We start from the raw sequence: 21288 nt of genomic DNA on the forward strand, positions 1-21288 counted from the left end.
TAGAATAAAACTGGTATTTGAGAGAATTTCTTTCTTTATTTATTTATTTAAAATTGTCTTATTTTTTAGTTGAAGTAAATTTCAAATGAAACGATTAAAACCTGCTGGTAAGGAAATTGAAATAAAATTCGCGGTGCAAAGGGTTAATTATATGTACGTGCGAAGGAAAAGCAGGATTGCATCCTGGAAATTGTTTCAGGATACATCGTACACTTGAAAATTACAAAATTCAACGATAGAATAAAACTGGTATTTAAGTGAATTTGTTTCTTCCTTTATTTACTTAAAACTGTCTTATTTTTTAGTTGAAGTAAACTTCAAATAAAACACTTAAAAGCGTTGGGGGTTGCTGGTAACGAAATTGAAATGAAATTCGCAGTGCAAAGGGTTAATCATTGCATCCTGGAAATTGTTTCAGGATATATCGTACACTTGAAAATTACAAAATACAACGATAGAATAAAACTGGTATTTAAGTGAATTTCTTTCTTTATTTATTTACTTAAAATTGTCTCATTTTCGAGTTGAAGTAAATTTCAAATAAAACACTTAAAAGCGTTGGGGGTTGCTGGCAGCGAAATTGAAACAAAATTCAGAGTGCAAAGGGTTAATATCAACATCTGTCGATTTCTTCTCGAAAAATAACTCAGAAATGGCGAGGCGACATGGGAAATGCGTAAAACAAAGTACCGAATACAAAGGTGCAGATATTGACGAACAGCAACGAAGAATGTGGCGCGAGGTATTTTGCAAAATCGGCGATCGCGAGCTTTCACCGAAATCTTGCTCTCTTGTTTACTTTCCATCTAATGCACGAGATCCAATTACAGGCGGGGCATCGCTGCATTCGATTAATTGCATGACGCTGCAGCTGCTCGTCCCGTGCTCTCCCCCTTGATATTACGTTTCATGCTCCTAAATTTAGACGACTTTCCACAGCAGAACCACGTGCATCTTCAACTCGTCGTTCGTTCCCAACTAAAACGATCATCTCGATACGATCTCTGCCGATTCTCGATGATTTCGGCCCACTTCCCTTCTGTCGGACGACAAAATTTCTGACGACCAAGTGGCGGCTACGAGAACCGTAAGGCCACAGGTAGAGTCGTAAGTTCAGCGAGGAATACGGAGCGTGACGTCGACTCGAAGCTCGAATTAACGGTCGTAATTCAGCTGCGCTAAGGGGTGCAACGGGGTGGAGTTTGGCAAAACATTCGCTCGTTATCAGCGTATGCCGCCGAGGTGGCGGAGCAACGCCGGCAAGAACCATTCGATATATCGATCGTGTTCGTGCAACTTGCACCCGACGTAAGCAGGCTTGCGCCCGAGTCACGAATTTGCACGAAACGATTCCTTTTCGCGGAACCGGGCGGAGGCAATGGTTGGAGGAAACGCGAATCCTGGATAGGCAACGTTGCAACGTTGAAATCGTTAATGAACGTCTAATTATACCTAGCCAGAGGCGGAGTCAATCTTCTCTCTCTCTCTCTCTCTCTCTCTTTCTGGTATAAGGATGCACGGAATATAAGGGTGAATGCACGATGGCGTACGTTAGAGGGTGGAAAAAAGGGGGAGAAGCGATGATAGCGCGCGTGTCAAGCGAGAGCGGGCTTTGCGCGCGTAATTAAGATATCCTCGGCAATTAGCCGCCTTTACGATCGACGTAAAAGCCGATCATTCCGCGCACGCACGAATCAGGTTCTTCTCTCGGGCGCAGCAAACGATCGCGTCGTTACGAGACTCGTGGAGCACGTCGCGTCGCGACCGTCTCTGTCTTTAGGCGTGCAATTGGCGCGTTTGATAGTAGATCGACCTCGTGCAACGATGAGTTTGCGGTTGAAACTGGAACGCGAATACGATCGTGTTTTGCTCCCAACGAGATATCGTGCGAGGTATCGTCGATTCTTTTCTTTTCTCGTCGAGATATCTGCGGTGTTTCGTACGAGGCACAGCTTAGATCTATGTAGATAGGCTGCCTGTACATAGAAGATTGAGAAGGAAAAGAGCGAAGAGTCGTTTAACCAATCCGTTTGCGTGCGTTCTTTCAGCAAGGATGTCGAGCAGCGGCGTGACGAGCGGACCGGTGAGCCAGGTCTGTCGGCCGCACTTCCACAGTTCCGTGCTGCATCCGTGGCTATCGGGCAGCGGGGCGGACACCTCGAAGACGCCCTGGGGATTCCCGACGACGACAGGCTCGAGCGGCGGCGGCGCGGTCAGCGACGATAAACCGCAGAGCCCCCTGGGCTCGTCCCTGCCGCCGACCACCGGCAGCCTGTCGAGTCACGGCGGTGCCGGGGCTGGCCACCATCTGTTTTCCTTCCCGCCGACGCCGCCGAAGGACGCCACCCCCGACAGCATCACCGCCAGCACCACCTCCAGCACTACCAACAACAATAACAACAACACCAGTAGCGCAAACAACAACAACAACACGAGCAATCCTCTGTCAGGGTTAGGTGGCGGAGCGAGCAGCGAGTATCAGGCGGCGGTGGCCCACGCGGCGGCGATGGGCGTGTTCATGCACCATCAGGACGCGCTGGGTGCAGGGGGTGCGAGCTCCTGCGACGTAAAACCGAGCGTGATGCTAGGCCACCATCACGGAGCACCATCGCCGCCGCATCAGCAACACAACGGGACGACGAACACAGGAAACGCTGGGAACGGGACGAACGGCGGAGCGACCGGTCAGGTGAAGCAACGAGAAGGTAATAACCAGTCGGGCAGCGTGTCCGGCAGCCAACAGGCGAGCACCACGCAACAGCAACAGCAGCAGCAGCAACAGCAACAACAGCAACAAGAGGCTGCGTATCAGGGGAACAACGTGGCGGCGGGCGGTGGTGGCGGTGGTGGCGGTGGTGCGAGTTCACCGTCGTGTAGGGACAGTTACGCGGCCGCTGCCGCCGCCGCCGCCGCAGCCGCGGCCGCGGCTGCCTCCAACACCCACCATGCCACCTCCGGATCCCAGTACGACCCGGCAACCAGCGCGTATAACATGTACCAGCACCTGCAGTATCCTAGTACCACCCACCACCATCACCATCACCATCATCACGGCGCCTCCTCGTCGTCTTCTTCGTCTTCGTCCCACAACCCGCACAACGGGACCGCGGTTTCCGGTATTTTCGGTCATCACGCCGCCGCAGCCGGGGCCGGCAACGCGACCGGCGTGGCCGGCGTTAACGTCGACTCGAAGTTGTTGGTCGGTCACGCGCACGCCAACACGCCGAGCTCGCCTTCCGCGCAGCAGCAGCAGCAGCAAAAGCCCAGGAACAAGTCGAGGACGTCCGCCGGTAAGCGGCACGCCTACCACCTTTCCCTCTTACTTTCTCTTTTCTTTCTTTCGGTTTTCTTTTCTTATCCTTTGGGTTCTCCTTGATTTTCGGAATTCCTCGGTTTTCAAAACCCAACCGCCTAGTCTCCGCAAGTTTCTAGCCAGATTTCGGAAGATCCAAGCCGCGCTTCCAGACCACGATAGAGAACTAAGAACATGACATAGCCACACGTCGGTCTGATGGATTATGTCTCATAGGCCATCGCTATTGTATCGTTTGACCAGATTTACGATTCACCGACGCGTTACTGCACGCAGTCTAATCGCAAAAGTACTACACTGTCGGCGACGATCGACCGACCGTTTAGGATCATCGCTATTCGGCATAAATTACTCGCTCTCAATGGATTTTGCTTTCTAGTAATACCATTGTGAATCTATTGCATTCGTATGAGCCGCGTCTTGTAACGTAAAATGCTAAGCGAGGTAAAATTCCTTGGAATTGTTCGACGGTGGCCACAAAAAGTAGCGGCACAGCATTGTATCGTAGCATTTACATAACCATTTACGCGGAAGGTGTTTGTACACCGTGGTATTTATTACAACGTATTATTTATTATCGTTGTACGTATTATTCACAATTAGTCAGCTATATCGAAGCATATGAAACGGAACTGCGCAAGCTGACAAAATGCGCTTCGTCGTAAACCACAGGCGTGTGCGTGCCAATATGTTTTGTAGCCACTGTAGGTACCTGATACTAATGGCCGGCAGTGTGAGCACGCGTATTGGCCGAAAGTGGCAACGTATACAAGTAGAATAACATAGCAACGCGTGACAGTGAGCGATAGAGAACAGAGTATCTACCTCGATCGTCTTTCTTTCGGTTATCTTGGTAGCTGCGCGAGTACCAACGTACTTACGGAGACGAGGCTGTCGGTGCGAGTGCTGTCGTTTCTGGTCTTGGACTTTTTCCCTGCTGCGCGTGCAACGTAGCAAGTTCCACGCAGTAGAATGGCCAGTTCGTGATCGGACGAGCCTCGTTCCCACCGAAACGGCCGCACCCCGTTTCACTTTTTCTTTCCTTTGGTTTCACGTTAACGCTTTTGGTTTCCTTAATTTTGCTTGCACGCACGAACCCCGGTGTACTCGACTATCCGCAAGCACTCGAAGCACCGGGATTCGCGCGGTTTTTCGCTTTCAGTTCCAATATCCTTCGTTTGCTTTCACTTTTGTCACACCGGGTACTTTTTCCTTGGTTTTATTTATCGACTCGAGGTTCGCCTGCACGGCGTTCCTCGCGCCAATCGATATTCCTCGAGCACTCGTTCCTAGAATATAGCGAGGCACGAAGAACACCATTTCTTTTTCCAAGGAGAGAAACCTCGAGTCGTCTTTCTTTTTTTTCTTTTTTATTTTTCAATTTCGTTCCGTTTTTTCATCCCCGAACGAGCTTTTGGTGGCGGTCGTCTTTCGCTTACGGTTCGTTGATACGAACGACCAACACGTCTCTCTCTCTCTCTATATATATATATTTTCTCTTTGTTTTTTTATCGAAACGAGCTGAGTGTTGTCGGCGAGAGGGAGACACACCGACGTGTATTTTTGTATTTTTGCCTCACCGATGTGTTTTTTGAGTGGCACCCGCGAGACGTCGAGCGTGAACAGCACCACACCTGATTGATTTTTATGACGAACGTGGATGCACAGGGTGGGACACCGAGAACGGCAACGCCTAGACGTCTCTGATTCCAAACGTATGAGAATCTCGTTTATTTTTTTGAACAACGTCTATGCTACCGCAGACGGTGAACGGTAATGTCTCTCGATAATTGTCCGAAAATGGACACAAGCGCCGAGCAATTATCGGATCGTGGAATTGTTTCCGAAGCTACGGATGCCATTTTCCATGGAACGAGAAAGAGGACAGCGCGAGTGAAAAAGGAAGAGACCCGAGGATTGGCTTTGGAAAACGAACGATATCGGCGAGACAATATTAACTTCGATGACGAAAGATTTTCAATCTTGTCATATACGTTGATCTCTTAGCAACGCGATATCGATCGCAGCGTATTTCCATATTTAATGACGTTAACTTATTTTCCGTCGTTAAACGCGATTTAAACTATACCGTGTTTGGTGTCGTTTTAATCAGAAAAGTCTGGCAAACTGGTTAGTCAAGGTTTAATTGAAGAAAAACGTCACAGGTAAAAGAGTCTCGTTATTGCGTTAGTATTGTCACGCTGACGTTTAAATTCGGATCGGATTACGCTGGTCAGCGGACGAGATTCGCGCTGCGTCAAAGGAAACTCTTGGGAGAAGCTGGTCTAGCGATGCAGATGACGACCGGACATTTATCAAGTATGTACACCACGGTGGGCAATTATCGAGACGTTACTGTTGCTCTTATTTTTTTCGAGGCGTCGGAGACGCTCGAGCGTCCGCTTGCAGGCGACTCGACTCGGCGCATTCCTTTCTCCGTGCCTTTCTCTCTGTATAGTTCTATTATATATATATATATTTTTTATAAATACACACAGGTGTAAGACACACACGCGCGGGCGAATCAGCACACACGTACCTGTTTTTTTTTTTTTCTATGTATCTCTCTATCTCGATGTGGTGTGGCTACATGCTACTCGTTTTTTGGTTTTGTCACTGGCAAAAATCTCCCTCTCGAAAAGAGTCTGCGGACCAACGTTTTTGCCGTGCTTTCTCGCACGATTTTTCTCTGCGCCACGTTGCAACGAAGCGTTCGACCGATCAACTCAACGGCCAATTCTTCGATTCGGAGAAACTGTGCCGCGGATATTCGAGCCGTTTGACGGAAAACTAAAGGGCGGCCAGTCGGAAAGCGGCAGGAAAATCGGGCAAAACGGAAATCTGGGTCGTCGCTGGCGATCGAAGGGGAGGTAGAAAGGGGCGAAGGGGAACGGGAATGGGAATGAAACGGTTGAAAAATGCCGGATACGTTGATTGCGGTAATAATAGCCGGTCTGCGGCGAGGACGGCGCGGCGTGGTAAAAATCCTAATTCCGGGAACAATGGCCCGACTTCGCGGCGTGGAAGTCCGCTAATTAAATCGACTTACGACACACACAACGCACAGCGTGCCAGCCTCGATGACGGCGAAGCCAGACAAATCCGTGGATCTCGTACAAAGCTACGACCAAATGTATCCAAACGCTCTTTTATATCGCTAGAATTCCAACCGTATTAATTACAAGGAATATAATTTATACAGGGTGTTTTCTAATAAACGATCAATGTTCGAGTAATCGTTGCGGTGTCTAAAAGCGACAAGAACATAGCTCGTATCCACTTGCGTTTCTTCGATCTCGTTTACGAGATGCAGCGAATTTTCTGTTCCATCGTTTCGTATCTAATTTGTCTTCAGATATGCTGCAAACGATTCTCTTGCTTTGGAACGGGTGTCCCGCTATCGATGCGCGACTCCTTCGATACAGCCAGATATTTCTTAAATTTGTCGAAATCCTCGTCCAATTTTATGGCCGCGTGTTCCAAGAACTTGAAGAGGTGTGGATTATACGAGAGACTTCGAGTACGCCCACGAGGAAATATGCAACGTACGCGCGCATTGAGACGCAAGGAAGTAAATTTGAGTACGAAGGTAATCAGATACGAAATGATAGAACGCCAAACTCGTTACGCAAGTATATCTCGTAAACAAGATCAAACGGCGTCGATTGGAAGGCTTTTTTTTATCGTTCTTGAACGCTGTATCCGTTGCTGAAATATCGCTCGGTTGTTATGAAACACCCCGTATACGTTATAGTTGTATGGTTTCGGTAATTGGAAAAAGAAAAAAGGAAAATGTAAAAATTCTTCGTTTTGACGAGTTGTTGTGGCGCGAAGGCTGTCTGCGAGGAGAACGGACAGCTTTTGCGCGAAAGAACCGCGTCACGCCGCGCCTATCGAGTCGAAAGTAAAAATTTAGCATTTCTAATTCGCGAGAGTTACGAGTCTCGAAATACACGCGACGCGGTATAATTTTCATCTTCGTTAGAATGTTTCTGTCGGCTAATAGCCGTAAAGAGATTTCTCTGCCGCGGATGCTTTTATTAATTAATCGTTAACGAAGACGCGTGTTTTTGCCACAAGTGAAAATTGCAATTAACGAGCCAGCTCATATTCCGTGGCTTTTCTCCTCGCAACGTTTCATGCTCTTTAATTCGAGCGTCGTTTTCGTAAAAAAGATCTTCGTAGGCCTGGCGATTCGAAAGTTTAGACGACAACGTTTCATCCGCAACCATTTTCGCATCGTTCGAAATCGGAATTGCGAAGGAGAAGAGGAAGAAGAAGAAGAAGAAGAAGAAGAAGAAGAAGAAGAAGAAGAAGAAGCAGCAGCAGCAACAAGAGTCGCCGGGCCAAATTCGTGACGGAACGCCGGTTTCCTCGTCCTGGATCATAATTCATCCGTTTATGGCAAAAGTGGCACGGCTTCCATCGGTCTCGTTCTCCCGGTCGAACTCGTCTTTTCGTCGAAACAATCCGCCTCTTTCTCGTAAACATCGTTTTCTCGGACGCGATACCGAGACGTTAACGATCAGCGATCGCAATTAAAACAATCTCGAGTAGTCGTCTCTGAATGAACGTCTGGACTTGCGACACGATAAATCGCGTTAAAAGAGCAAAGATTACGATTAAATTAGAAATCGTCGGATCTATCTTTTTTTCTTCTTTTTTTTTCTTTTTTTTTTTTCTTCTAACATTTTCCTGCCCCCCTACCCCCTGATTAATCGAAGAGTTCTCGAATCGCTCTTTGGCCACGTCGGTTGCGTAAGATTCGATACGAAAAACGCCTGGGCGCAGTCTACAGATCTTTTGCAGTCATGGCGAACGCTCGGTTCAATCTCGAGGAGGATGCAGCTCGAAGGACCACTTCGAGAGACGCGGATTTCACGGCTCGAGGAAAATTCTTGCCTTTTCATCGGATAAAATTCTCCCCTCCCTTCTCTTCTCTTCTCTTCTCCCGTCGCTCGATTCCCAAAACTTTCAGGCTCGTTCCTCGTTAGGCAAAGCAATAAAAAATTAGGTTTGATCGATTTATGGCGAGTACACAGCGCATTACGATTTTTATCAATGCGTACGAATGAACGATCGGTTATTATCTAATTAGGAGCAACGACTATTACTTTTTCATGAAATCATGCCATAAATCTGTAATTGCTTTAAAAAAAAACGTAGCAGTAACGTGCTTTGATATTTATTATACGTAGGCACTGCTGTAATTAACTACGGTTAATTGCCGCTGTAATTAAGGAATTTGAAAAATCTGAAGACGAAGGATTTGTTAGGTAACAAATTAATTTTATACGTCCTGGGAATTGCACACGTCGCTTTTATCATTGCACATTGATTTGCAGTAATCGGTTAAACCGGTTGTAGTATTAGTATCATACGTAGTTGCCACGATTATAAGAAACATAGTCATCGCCGTTTAATTTCTCTCTAACTCTATAACTACATATTTTACAACTATAACTGTCCTACTTGTTTCTTCTTCGCGACCCTATCTCTTCAGACGTCTCTTCTTCTTCGTCTATTTTACTCGTAGAACGGTCCGTATCTCTTCGCACGTCTTCTCTACTTAGACCATTTTGCTCGTGACCAGCGTGAAATACACAAAAGATAGGAAGATCGCGTTAAATGGTAAAACCAAATACTCGAAAGCTACGCGTATCGCGATACATCTCGGGTCGCGACAGACCCCGAGTAGAATTAAACGGACGATAATTAATCACGGGAAAAGAATACGACGCCTGAAACTTTTGATCCTTCCCTTTCCGTGTGCTGTCTGGTGGGGGTTAGAACTAACGATACCAGGTCTGTTCATCCTTCGTCGTGCAATCCCATCTGAAACGTCGTCCCCGCTATTAACAAGCCGCTATCGGACGATCGTGTTCGATCCACGAGTCCTTCGAACGGCCACGGTCCTAAAGAGACTCTGCTTTTGCTCTGGTAATCGCTTGATATGGTATGTCTGCAACTGCATGCGACTTCCATCACCGATCTTCGTGACTTGGTGTCCGCGTCGGGCACGCTGACTCGTCGAAATCCTTCCACTTTCTTCTTAAACGATCTTCGCAGACCTTCGAATTTTCCAGTTGTTCGGTCGTTTCGAGAAGCCAGCGTGCTCGAGCTTTTTCCCGATACGTTCGATCGGACGATATTTGAACGGAATTCTTCCAAACGAGATAATTCACCAGCCTCTTGTAAATCGTCAACTTACCTTTGCATGGTCGGAGCTTAGTCCAAAGTGTAGTTTCAGTGCGTTTGAAAGGAATCGAAGTGAAATGTAACGCAGGAAGAATCCCATTGCTGTTCGTTCGATCGACGTCACCGAACGTAGCTTCTCTTTGACACGAAGCGTTCGAACACCGAAGGATTAATCAATTTGTTGTTTTGACGGTGCGACACCGACAGAGGGCCGCGAGTGTGTGAATTGCGGCGCGACTTCCACGCCTCTGTGGAGACGAGACGGCACCGGTCACTACCTCTGCAACGCTTGCGGACTCTACTACAAGATGAACGGACAAAACCGACCTCTCATCAAGCCGAAACGACGCCTGGTAAGTACCTAAGCTGAATCATTTTGCTACACTGGCGTGCGCAAGTACTTGGACACCTGGTGCGATCGAAAAATTCGCTATATTTTCAACAAGCAGTGATTCTTCGATTAACCGCAATCAAACGGTCCGCCAAGTCGAAGTTGAAAGAAGGAATACGCGCGCGTCTATCGAGTTTTATATTCATCTGCGATAATAAAATTTTCGAACCTGTTATTCTCTGATCGCAACGTGAAACGGTTGCAGTGCAAGCGCACGATTTTCGTTGCTCTTTTATCTACACTAATTAATATTAACTAACGTTTTCATCAATATGTACCAAGCGTACATGGCCGTTGTACGTTTTATTTATCTGCGATAATTCGTGAGTGTCGAAATGCTTATGCATGCCGGTGTATTTTTACTGGGGAAGGATCGAACACGCACACAGCCTTCGTGGTGCCATTTGCATTGTAAAGTCGTGGAAAGGAAACTTTACGTAACGACGAGGCGTCGTCGAAAAATGTTAGTTGGAACCTTGGCTAAGCGGTTTGACCTGTGCGCGTATCGGAAATCCGAGATTACAGCGCCGCTTGCAAAACTGTCAGTGGGTTTTCGTTCGGAGTAAAGCGCAGGCAACCGACGAATCGTCTAGGAGGTGGTGCACCTGTCTGCCTCGTAAAAGCGTGTCCTTGATCGTTTCCTTGGTGCGCATCGAGCTGCACATTACACTTAATTAATACACGCTCGCGATACACGCCAGTTGTGTGTTTCTCGCGATATGCAGATGCAGTCATCAGAATGCAAGATAAAACAAGGCCAAGCTAATTTCCTATATGCGCGGCTATCAACGCCCCACGTGCCCGTCCTCGTATTCTTCGTCGATTTCAGCGTCCGAAAATCGCGCACAGACGATTTTCCGCCGAACGAAAATGGTGTCACGGTAGGGCAGGTCTGTTTCGCGGGGCAAAACGATTATTAGCCCGTTGAATGCGTTGAAACGAGCGAAGCTTCGATTTGAACGCGGCTTGTCCGTTCTCCAACGATTCGTAGTTTGTTTCCGACGAGTATCTTTCGATAAAGAAAACTGCTGACTTTGAAAGTGCACTGTAGCAAATAGTAACAGGAAGATATATGCAGGTTGGCCGTGAGATACGATCAATCTGGTTCGATCAAATGCCATGAATATCCATTAGCGCGCAGCCGCAAAAAATTCTAATTTATCGTTTCCCAGCTTTGCACCTTTCTCGAATGAATTATTTGTTGCTTGCGACGAGTTTGACAAAATTGAGTCTCAGCCAGCAGCGAATATACCACCGTGCGACGCGTTAGAAATGGAAATTTCGGATCACCAGGTATCGGTAGGGGCGGATCGATAACGCGAAGGGTAACCGGGGCTTTCGTGCGATCGGCCCGTACGACTCGTGCGAATTCCATCTATTTTCGTCGAGCAGACGCTCTGGCACTTACGCAGACGGAATGGCGAAACTCGATATCTTCCCTCCTTTCTACGTCAGATTCATAAATTCGCGGTCGCGTTTCTACGGAATAGTTGGCTTTGGGAAAAACGTTTGGCCGACGAAATCGCTGAAGAATCGTCGATTCGAAGTGAAAGTGTAGGCTTTCGGCCAGTGGATCGAGGCGAGTCGCGTTCGCCAGAGAAGAGTCTGCATTCCGCGGATGCAAAAGCGCATAGCACGGTGACGTTTCACTATCCCTCTCGCGCGCTTTCTCTCGTGCGCGATAGAGCAAAGCTGATGGATTCAAGCTTTTTCTCGCCGCCACCTGCTCCTCTAATTACGCCGCTCACGCACGCACTAGATTTATTAATCGTCGCGTTTTTGCCATCATTTGTCGGCCGGCTGCCTCGGCCTATCAACTCGCCAAGCGCCATCTCCAGCTTTTGTTCGGGTTCGCGCGCAGATCGACAAATCCAAGCGGTTTCCAACGTGTCTGACTTTTTGTCCAGTGAAATTCCATTGATTCTCGAAGTAGGTGTATGTTTTAGCGATAGGAAACTGTCGCAGGGAAACGGGCAAAGCGAGAAATACATCCGCTCGCGACCGCGTTGCTCATCCCCAGGGCGCACACGTGAACAAAGATCGCGTCGCCGTTACACGTTTCTGCTCGTTTTATTTATCGTTTCATCGGTTTCCACGTGGAAGATAGTCATCAAGACACGAAGATTTATTCCTTCGTTGATCATAGTGTTTAGTAAAAAACTGCTGCTAAAGAGACGCGTGTAATGCGAGGTATGTAAATACGGAGCTGATCGCTGGCGGAGTGCGCGCGGATGGCAGAAAATTCGAAGCGCGTGTTTCAAACGCTGCAACATCGTACGGAAAAACGCTCGATACGATGGAACAGTGGCCTGAATAATTCGTCCCCGATATGGTAGGTTTTCCCGGAAACAGCGAGGGTCTAACGATCGCCGCGTAGTCGGCGTCAGCTCAAATATTATGACAGCGCGACGAGCCGAGCCCGCCCACCTATCACTCACACAGCGAGGACGTACTCGCGTAGATCGGTAGGCGCGAGCCGAACCTATAAAATATGTATCGGTTTAAACCGGTAGGCGTCGCCTGATCGCCGGCACGCGAGTCACATTTTCGGCCCGACGCTATAATTTTCTTGCCGTGGCCATTTCCTCGGGCATCAGCAGGCTTTCTCCGCGCTGTGTGTTTTAATAATCGACCACCGGTCTCCACGAAACTTTGCCCTCCATGTTACGCGAAAGCACCGGTCACGTCGAATAAATCATTCAATAGCGTCGTGTTTTTTGGCAATTGCTGCGAGCCTTGTTCCTTCGCTCGCCTTTTGCCCCCGTTGCTTCTCACATTTCGAGCTTCGACTCCTTCGACTTGCGATCGAACTCGGAAAACGATTAATTTTTGCTTAGAAATATGTACAAGACGTAATATTTGAATTCCTTGAAGGTTTGTCCCGAGTGCAACGAAACGCTATATTCCCCTAGCGCACGCGTTTATTTACGTCGATCCAGAGTATCCATTTAACTGCACTGTAATTTCCAGCTGCTCTTAGGCGTTTACAATATGTAAATCCGCACTGTCACCAGGTAGAATTCTACCATTTTCTGTACTAATTTCATATGACAATTGATGAGGCAATAGATTTGTGACGGCACTCGACAACAAATACCACCACTCGACACTAAGTAGAGTCGCACGACGGTAGCGCAGTGGTTAGCGCCTTAAGTTACGAACGTTGGGAACCCGGGTTCAAATCCCGGCGATCGTAGTCCGATTTTTCTTTCCATGATTCTTAAATGAAAAGAAAATGCGACATTCATACTCGCAGCAGACACTAACTCGACCTCTACACGAGCAGTTGGCGCACTAACTATAACAAACTAACTATAATCATAACACTACTCCACCTCAGATTGGTTAATGTGAGAGAGAGAGAGAGATAAGAAGCCATCACTTTATAGTGTGTGCTACTAGTAGCATTTGACTCATATCCAATGGATAAATTATCCCTCATCACTGCTATGCTCATTCCACAAAACAGATTGATTTAAAAACGGTATAATTGAATCATTCATTTCCGGTTATAATTCGGAACGTAGCTAAATATATTGGATTAGCTCTACAAGTGATACGATTTTCTATAACTTGTTAACGGTTTCTTAACCCATTTGCATCATGGCGCTTCTTAAGAGGACTGGTCCCAATGACCGTGCACGGTCGTTCGTAGGTGCAGTAAATGACATCCGAATTCTTCATGGAGTTTATCGAAAATTTACCGTTCAAAACGATTCGTAGACAATGTTACTTCGCAAACATCGCATCTTACATTCTTTACAACAGAGGAAAAAAGAAAAATTATTTATTTAAAAAATAAGAAATTAAATCATATTTCTCGTGGAATTCTTTAAAACTGACATAGGCGAGATGCTGACAAACGGACCAAACGTGATCTCTCACGTCTGAAGAATACTTAGCGACTGAAATAAAAAGCAGTCGCAGCGTGCGTAATAATTCGCGCTTGCATGCAAATGGGTTAACTATGGTCCAATCTATTGTTTCTGTACAGTATCCAAACAAATTGTTCAAGTTTTGATAGATTTTTAAGTACATTTGTACCCCGGTGTGCGTATATCGTTGGTAGGTTTTAGCGTAACGTGTTACATTATACAGGCAAATCGCGAAGCGAACAGGATGCGATAAGTGGGAAACGTGAGTTATAATTGGAAGGGAAATTTTGAAATACGATACCGTGGAAGGAAAAGATGGGAATCGTTAGTTACACCGAAACTGAAGGCTGCGCTGTGAAATACAAATTAAAAATGGAAATACCACCACAAGCTGGGTATTAAGGGGGAAGAGGTGTGTGCGCTATAGGAGGAAGACCAAGAATCGTCCAATGTGTGGTACAAGGTTGAAAATAAGCAAGTTATGGAATTACAAAGTAGCGAATTAATCAGTAGCCTTGTAACACGGTGTATAACTTTGTAAATAACGTCGATAAATTAGCATTTTCCACTTGGAATCTCTCAATACGCGGTTCATTCGCACCGGCCACGGTGTCGCCTCACAATTCTGCAGCCCTTCGACGGTCCCATGAAATTTATAGTTTCGATACAAAAAACCTGTATGTTTCCTACGTTGCAATATACTTTTGTTGGTGATAAACAGCGTGAAAAAGAAAGCAGAGAGTGTGACCGGGACGTACAAGTTGGTCGTAACAAGGCGGCGTCGAGGAGGGACAGGGGTCGATCGACCCCCTCGCGGGACATCGTGGAAAAAGGCCCCGAAAAATAGGAGGAGCCACCCAGGCCATATGCTTTTCGCACAATATGTCGCGTTTTTACGGGGCCGAGCCATGGGAGCGAATCCGGTCGCAGATGTGACGAGAGAGGAGAGAAAGAGGGCCGCCGATACGATCAGCGAAACAAAGGGCGGCCACCACCAGGTATTCACCCCCTTCTTCCCCGTACTCTGTCTCTGCGCCGAAATAATAAAGTCGTGGCACATATCGGGCCACGTGAAAACGCATTGTGCCGACGTGTCTCTTCCACGGAAATTCCAGCCGTGCGTTATTATGAACGGGTACGGTCTAACGTGCTCGAAAGCCCCGATGGGCCAGATAGCAAGGGTTGAAACCCTCTCTTCGTCGCTCGGCGCGTCGTCCCGCTCAGCCGACCGCCGCCATCTTTGATTCGTTGCGCAGATAGCCTGGAACAGCTGGCAAGTTTTCGCTGCTGCCTTTTTTTTCCTCTCTTCCTTTCTGTCCGCGCCGCGTTTCTGCCTTCTGTTTTTTCTTTTTTGCCGGTTCCTTGCCCGGCTGGATGTCTCTGTTTTATCGGGCCGCAACAGGGGCGAGAACCACCCCTGCTGTCATTGCTTACGGTTACCTTCGCAGCGAACGTGCGTTTGATTATAAAACTATGGCGGGGAATTTAGTTTTATTTGTTCGAACGAGATTTCGCTCAACTCGACTTTTGCAAGCTTCAGTCAAGCTATTGGGTCGTCCGAGAAGTTTCTTTCGTTTTGTAACGTAATAAATTGTTTTATATTGGTTTGTTGAATTATGCACGAACATGATAATAGAAATGGATCGTACCTGATTCAATGAAATAATATAAAACAGAAATTGTCCTTCGTCTATTTCATTTTATAAAACGAAAGAAACTTATCGGACAAGCTAATACTTAACGGAGCGCGAGCTTCTGTCGTGCGGAGAAATAATACAAAACGAGGAAAATTGGCGAGTTTCTATTACGAAAACTCCGGTTGTGTAGAAGACAAGTTCAGACAAATAGAGTTTTATCGCAGTGGACACCGCGTTCAGATTATTCGCGTCAGTATCCGAACCACTGTCGACGCAGCTTACGAGGAACACTGTCGAGAGCAGCTCGTGATAGTTTCAAGCTGCAGATCCTGCCACGAGCTACGTTCAGCCAAATTCGAGAACGTTCGCTTCGCATCTGTACGAAACCCTGTGCACCGGAAGCACCAATTATAGCAAAATGTAAGATAACGATCACGTCTAGTCCGACTTACTGGGCGCAGTTTTCTGTACGAAATCGCAGTGATTCAAATTTCATCAATTAAAATGATCAAGACTCAAGCAGAACTGTAAGAGCAAACGTAACTCAATCTATGAAGCAGATTTAGTAAGTTCGTGGACGCGTTTGCGAGGTGAAAGATGGTCGCAGGAGGAAAATAATTCTGTTGCTTCGAATTGTGAACGTTGCACGCAAAATTGCAACACGTCATTTCCTGACTGACGTTAAACGTACCTTTCGTCTCAGGCGCAAACGCATTTTCTACGTTCACGTTTAAACAGAAAATTATGTCAAATGTGTCTGATTATTAACTGTATCTATTTTATTTTTTATTTATTATTGCTTAGTCCGTGCCTTTCGGTTTATATCTACCTCCCCTTTAAAAATTCTATTATATCGCAGTCCCTTAATTATTCTGTCTGCAAAATTATGGCAACTTTTGGGCTTTTGCCTCCTTGCTGCGCTTCCTTATTGTCGTTCCTCCCCGTCTTGTATCGTCCTTCTCTTCTCTATTATTGTTTTTAGTTCTGCCAGTTCTTCTCCAGTCTCGTTTAGTATCTTTTCTGTGTCCTTTGGTCCTCCCGTTATTTCGCATTCTTCCATTACACGTTTCAGGTCTTCTTCTTTTCTTTTACATAGTCTGCATCGTTTTTCTCCCTCTTCTTTCCAGCATTCCCTTGCTTTGGTCTCGTTTCCACGTCAGAATCTCGCAAATATTTTTCTGTCCTTCCACTTCGTCCTCCCTTCTAAGTATTTTGGCGATTTTTCTCTAATGTATGTTATAGTACCTATTTTATTATTATTTATTATTGCGTGGCAGAAAATATTTTCAACTTTGCTCGGTTCGACTCGCCGTTGAACCTCCGGCTTGGGATACGCCGAACTCGACGCGTGTTGCGTTCAACGAGAGAAGAGGAATCGCGAGGGCGAAGATACTCGGCGGAAGATTTTCCAACGAGCGAATCCTCGAGAACGTCGTGCAGCCACGAGCAGAGAGGCAGAGGGCATGTGGGGCAGCGGAGGGGCCAGGCTTCTGCGAGGAATCGCTCGTTAACGGCTGTCCTACACGCTCTCCCTTTTCTTCCCCCTCGTCCTGGCGATGGTTATCGTGCGCGCCATGCCACGCCGCGCCGTGCAACGCCGAGTTACGGTCCTCCGGGCGTTCCTGGACATTCCGGTGGCAACAGAAGCGCCAGCGTCGCTCGCGGCACCCGTTAATCCGGCCGCAGGAATTTTTTCCCCGAACTCGCCGTCGTCTCGCGTGCCCTTTGACATTTTTTTCGCCGAGTCCGTGGTATCTCGAAGGGGAGGGGGAAACTCGAGAAGAAAATTCGTTTCTCCGTTTCCTCTGGCTCGGCAACGCTCATGGCGGCTTTCCTATGGCTCGCAAACACGCACGGCACAGACGGAGTACAGTACCTGACGTCGAGGTACCGGAAAGTACGCGAAGAAACAGGAAGTGAAAGTTTGATGGGAAACGCAAGATGCGAAAATCGGGAAGAAGCAAATGCTGGGAAACCCGGTTGTTGCTGGGAGCAGCTGGACGGAGTTCGCGAAACGTCTGAGCCGCAGATGGGATCGTTGAAACGTTTAAGAAGACGTAGAAACAGCCAGGAATCTGAAAGATTGTGTAGGTACGAGAAAAGTGGACGTGAGAATAAAATATCGAGACGCGATACATCGGAGGATGTAGCGAACTGATCGAGATGCGATTGATTGCTACGCTTAAAGAAAGCAATGAGAAAATAAGCCACGTAATGCTAGTTCATCGAGCGAGGAATTGAGCGAGTGTGAGAAGAGTAGATGAATATGTGTGAGCATGTGTTGCACCATAGTCCTGCTTCTCTCTCGCGAGGTTCGAATCGAATGAACATCCGACGAACGTCCAATCTTTCTCCACGTCTCGTGATCGTCTCTTACAGCTACGCGCAATCTTGCGCGCTGTGCTGCGAAGATTTTCGAGTATCGAGTTGCGAGAGACGGCCACGTGTCGCGAGCAGAAATCGGCCAGCGACTCTTCCGAGAAAAGAATCCGCTCCGCTTGGCGCGGAATCTCGAACGAGTCGACGAAGAAAACGTCGTTCGCAATCGCACAATGCGACTAGGTGTCGTCGTTATCCGAGACAAGCATCTACACCGCCATTGTTGCGATTCGCGCGTACAGTTGAATTCGTGAAAGCGTCGTCGCTCGATTTTCCTGTCCGTCGAAAGTAAAGCGAGTTTTCCGAGAACCATCGCGCGTTAATTATTATACGCAAGTGGACGTGCCAATGGAAGAAGCAATTGCTGGATGCTCGTCGTGGAAGCTTCGAAGCTACGAAACAGAAGAAATAAACCTGAGGAGGGAGAGGAGGCGGGGACGAAGAGGAAAAAAAAGGCGATTTCCCTGGCAGGCGGATTTCGTGAGATCGGCACGGTGGTTTATGAGCAGCACACGCAGCCATGGTCGGGGGCAGAAACGTCGACTGAATTATGTACCAGATGCAAATGTCGTCGTATTGTCCGGTGCCGGCGGCGTGCTCCATCCATCTTTCAGCTTCCTTGAAAATTCCGCTCATGAGAGACGAGATTTGCATCCGTTCACACTTTGAATACGTCGCTGTCCACCACCGGAGATCCAACCGCGCTCCACTGCTCTCTTTTTCTTTCTCTTTTTTTTTCCTCGAACGAGAAGGCAAAAAAAGAAGAAGAAGATCGTGTCGCGATTCGAGATCTTCCTGTCGATTTCTTCGCCCCTTTATTTCTTCGTTGCTTCTCTGCCAAGTAGAAGTTACTATTTGGTGGAAGGAACAGGTTCCTTCTTCGATGCTCTTCGAATCCTGAAATTCTTATCATCCGCTGGAATCGCGAATTAGACCGACGATCCTCTCCGAAGTTGCGAACGTTTTTGTCGTCTGCGAGCTCAAAGAAACAGGCAAATCGGGCAAAGTTTCAGTCATAAAGCCGCGCGTGATTCCTTGTCGTCGCGACGTTGACGTAGTTTTCAGGCGCAGGCGACGCGATGCAAACGAGCGACCCGCCGATCGACGCGTCTCGTCTCGCCGCACGACAAGCGCCACGATTTATTTCGCGAATTTATGCCCGGCCAGGATTGCCTACGTCTCTCGGCTGCTCCAGTCGGAAGCAATTTACAAGTTAATAGGTTACGCGGTCTTCGACCCTGAATTTATTCCCTGCGATCGCCTAATTGGCTGGTCTACCTCTTTCGTGGCCCAAAGGCGTCCAGCTTCTCATCCAGCTTCACGCTCTGCTGTCGAATTTTCCAATCCAGAAACGGGAATCCCTTTCGCCGGCTGGCAGATCCAGCTTTCTTCCCTTTGATTCTTCTTTTCCTCAAACAGACAGGTACACGCTGCCGTTTAAACATCGAGGCAAAGAGTAAACGCTAGCACATTTATCGCAACATTTACGTTTATTGAAAGTGTCGAGGTTATTAGATGGACGCGTGGATAAATTGTAAAGTAGAAAATATATTCGAGCTGGTGCAGATCCGCACGCTAGCAGCGTTACCCTATAAAACCCCGGAGCCATCGCTTGTCTACTGTCTATGGTCTGCCTTCGTCCCAGTCTATCGTCTACACGCTGTCCATGGCTTCGGCGCCTGAGAAAACTAAAAAGACCGGATGTAGAGTTCTCTTAGAAGCGGTGACCACGTCGACAGAAAGAGCCACTGAAATGTAAGCAAAGTAGCGTGAAACATAGAAAGAAGATCGAGGTGTAAATCACATCGGAGTGTACAGAGAATTGCGATATTGGGTTGGCCTAATCACAGTCCTAATGTCTTTCCTTCTTCCTTATTTCGCATCTAAACATATTTCACCTATCTTTTGTATCTGTTGTGCGTATTTTCTATTGCAATTTAGCTTCTCGTCTATTGGGTTGGCAACTAAGCGATGTCAGGTTTCGTCATTAGGCGGCATACGCATCGCTAAATTGCTAAAATGGCCAAATTGCAATAGAAAATACGCACGCGTGTACACGTGTCCCAAATTATACGATACGAGCGATAGGTAAAATAGGTTTACGATGCTGTAGATGCGAAATAAAGAAGAGGGAAAGACATTGGATTGGTAGGTAGATATTAAACAGCAGGGACCGTGCTAATACTTACGGGCGGCAGTGTATGTTTGGAGAAGGGTGCAGAGTTGGAATTTGAATCGCAATCGATGCGATAATAAGAGAGTGGAATCGAGAGTGGACACCGTTAGCTCGAACAATACTTTTTTCTCGTCGCCGGCCGGCTACTTAAGATTCGGCACGCCACGATTGGATGACCAGTTTCGACTGTCCGACAAGTCGATCGATCATTCACCGACACAAAGAAACAATCGGCCGCTCGATAAACTACCGTGCTGTACAAGCGACGCTCTCGAAATTGATTTACCTCGGCCAATTCGGCTCGCAGCCAGATCGCTCCTCTTTTTACGCCCCACAGATTTGTTGGGAAATTTTCATACGCCGTTTCTTACCTTCATATTTGACGTAGAAAAGAAGAAGAGAAACAAGAGAAAAACGAGAGACGGTTAATCCGACGTAAAAGTGGTTTCCAAAGAAGGTTTCCACGCAACCGAAATGGAATAATACGCGGCGTAGGCAGAAAAATTGCAGGTGAAACGTAGCAAGGAGCAGCGCGTAGGATTTTGCGCGTAAAAGCCGTGCCGCCGTGACCACGCGAGAAAGTACGAAAGAATTTTTCTCGCGTGCGTCGGCTCGCTTCCGTGCTCCGGCCGCTGCTTGAAACGATATTCCCCGGCCGGGAAACCTCGCGGCTAAATAATTAAACCAGCCGACGAAAGAAAATCTTCCGCCTCGATAAACCTTGCCCGCTCGTGAACGATAACGAGGTGGAAAAAGACGAAGAGAAGGGACGGAGGGTTGGCGGCGCAACGAAAGAGAAATTCATTTGCAGGCAAGAAAATGGAGTACCAGTGGATTGTAGCCCGCCCATGGAAAAGTCGATCGTGGCCCGAAGAATGCATTGTTTCGAGGTCAGCGCACCAGCCCGGCGTCGTGCACACAGGTGCGCGATGCAACCATGTTTCACGGTGATCGATCGTGTGTGCAGCTTGCGATTTATATGCAGGAATGTTTACTCGCAAACGAACACTCGCCAGCGTGTAATTAGAGTTTCGCATTTGCAAAAACTCCGTTCCACCTTGCCCGAGACCTAGCAATTCCTTCTATTGTCTGTTCTACTTTCGTTCGCCCCATGTAGCGTCCCCGAAATTGTTATCCTTTGCCACATGTGAACGTGATTAAGGGTAGAATGTTGTGTCGTTAGGGTGGAGAAAGAGGTTGGCAAGGGAAGAGGAGGTAATCCAGGCTCCTATCGTCGTTCCGAGGCGTCAGCCTCGCTGCCCCTCGTCAAAAGGGAGAAGGAGTCTTCCGAGAAGGATTCGTAGATTCCCTAGGGCAGC

At 47.5% G+C, this 21288-nt stretch overlaps 1 protein-coding gene across 2 annotated transcripts in view; it reads left to right on the forward strand.

Annotated features, from left to right (window-relative positions):
• Positions 1–21288, forward strand: part of LOC122576196 (GATA-binding factor C-like) — an 88497-nt gene that overhangs the window by 20766 nt on the left and 46443 nt on the right. For both annotated transcript variants that reach the window (XM_043746116.1, XM_043746117.1), the window contains exons 3-4: positions 2049–3290; positions 9719–9864. In XM_043746116.1, the coding sequence (XP_043602051.1) occupies positions 2049–3290; positions 9719–9864 (1388 nt within the window). The remainder of the gene's footprint in view (positions 1–2048; positions 3291–9718; positions 9865–21288) is intronic.

Source organism: Bombus pyrosoma, linkage group LG16 (genome assembly GCF_014825855.1).
Source record: "Bombus pyrosoma isolate SC7728 linkage group LG16, ASM1482585v1, whole genome shotgun sequence".
Taxonomy (NCBI): Eukaryota; Metazoa; Arthropoda; class Insecta; order Hymenoptera; family Apidae; genus Bombus; species Bombus pyrosoma.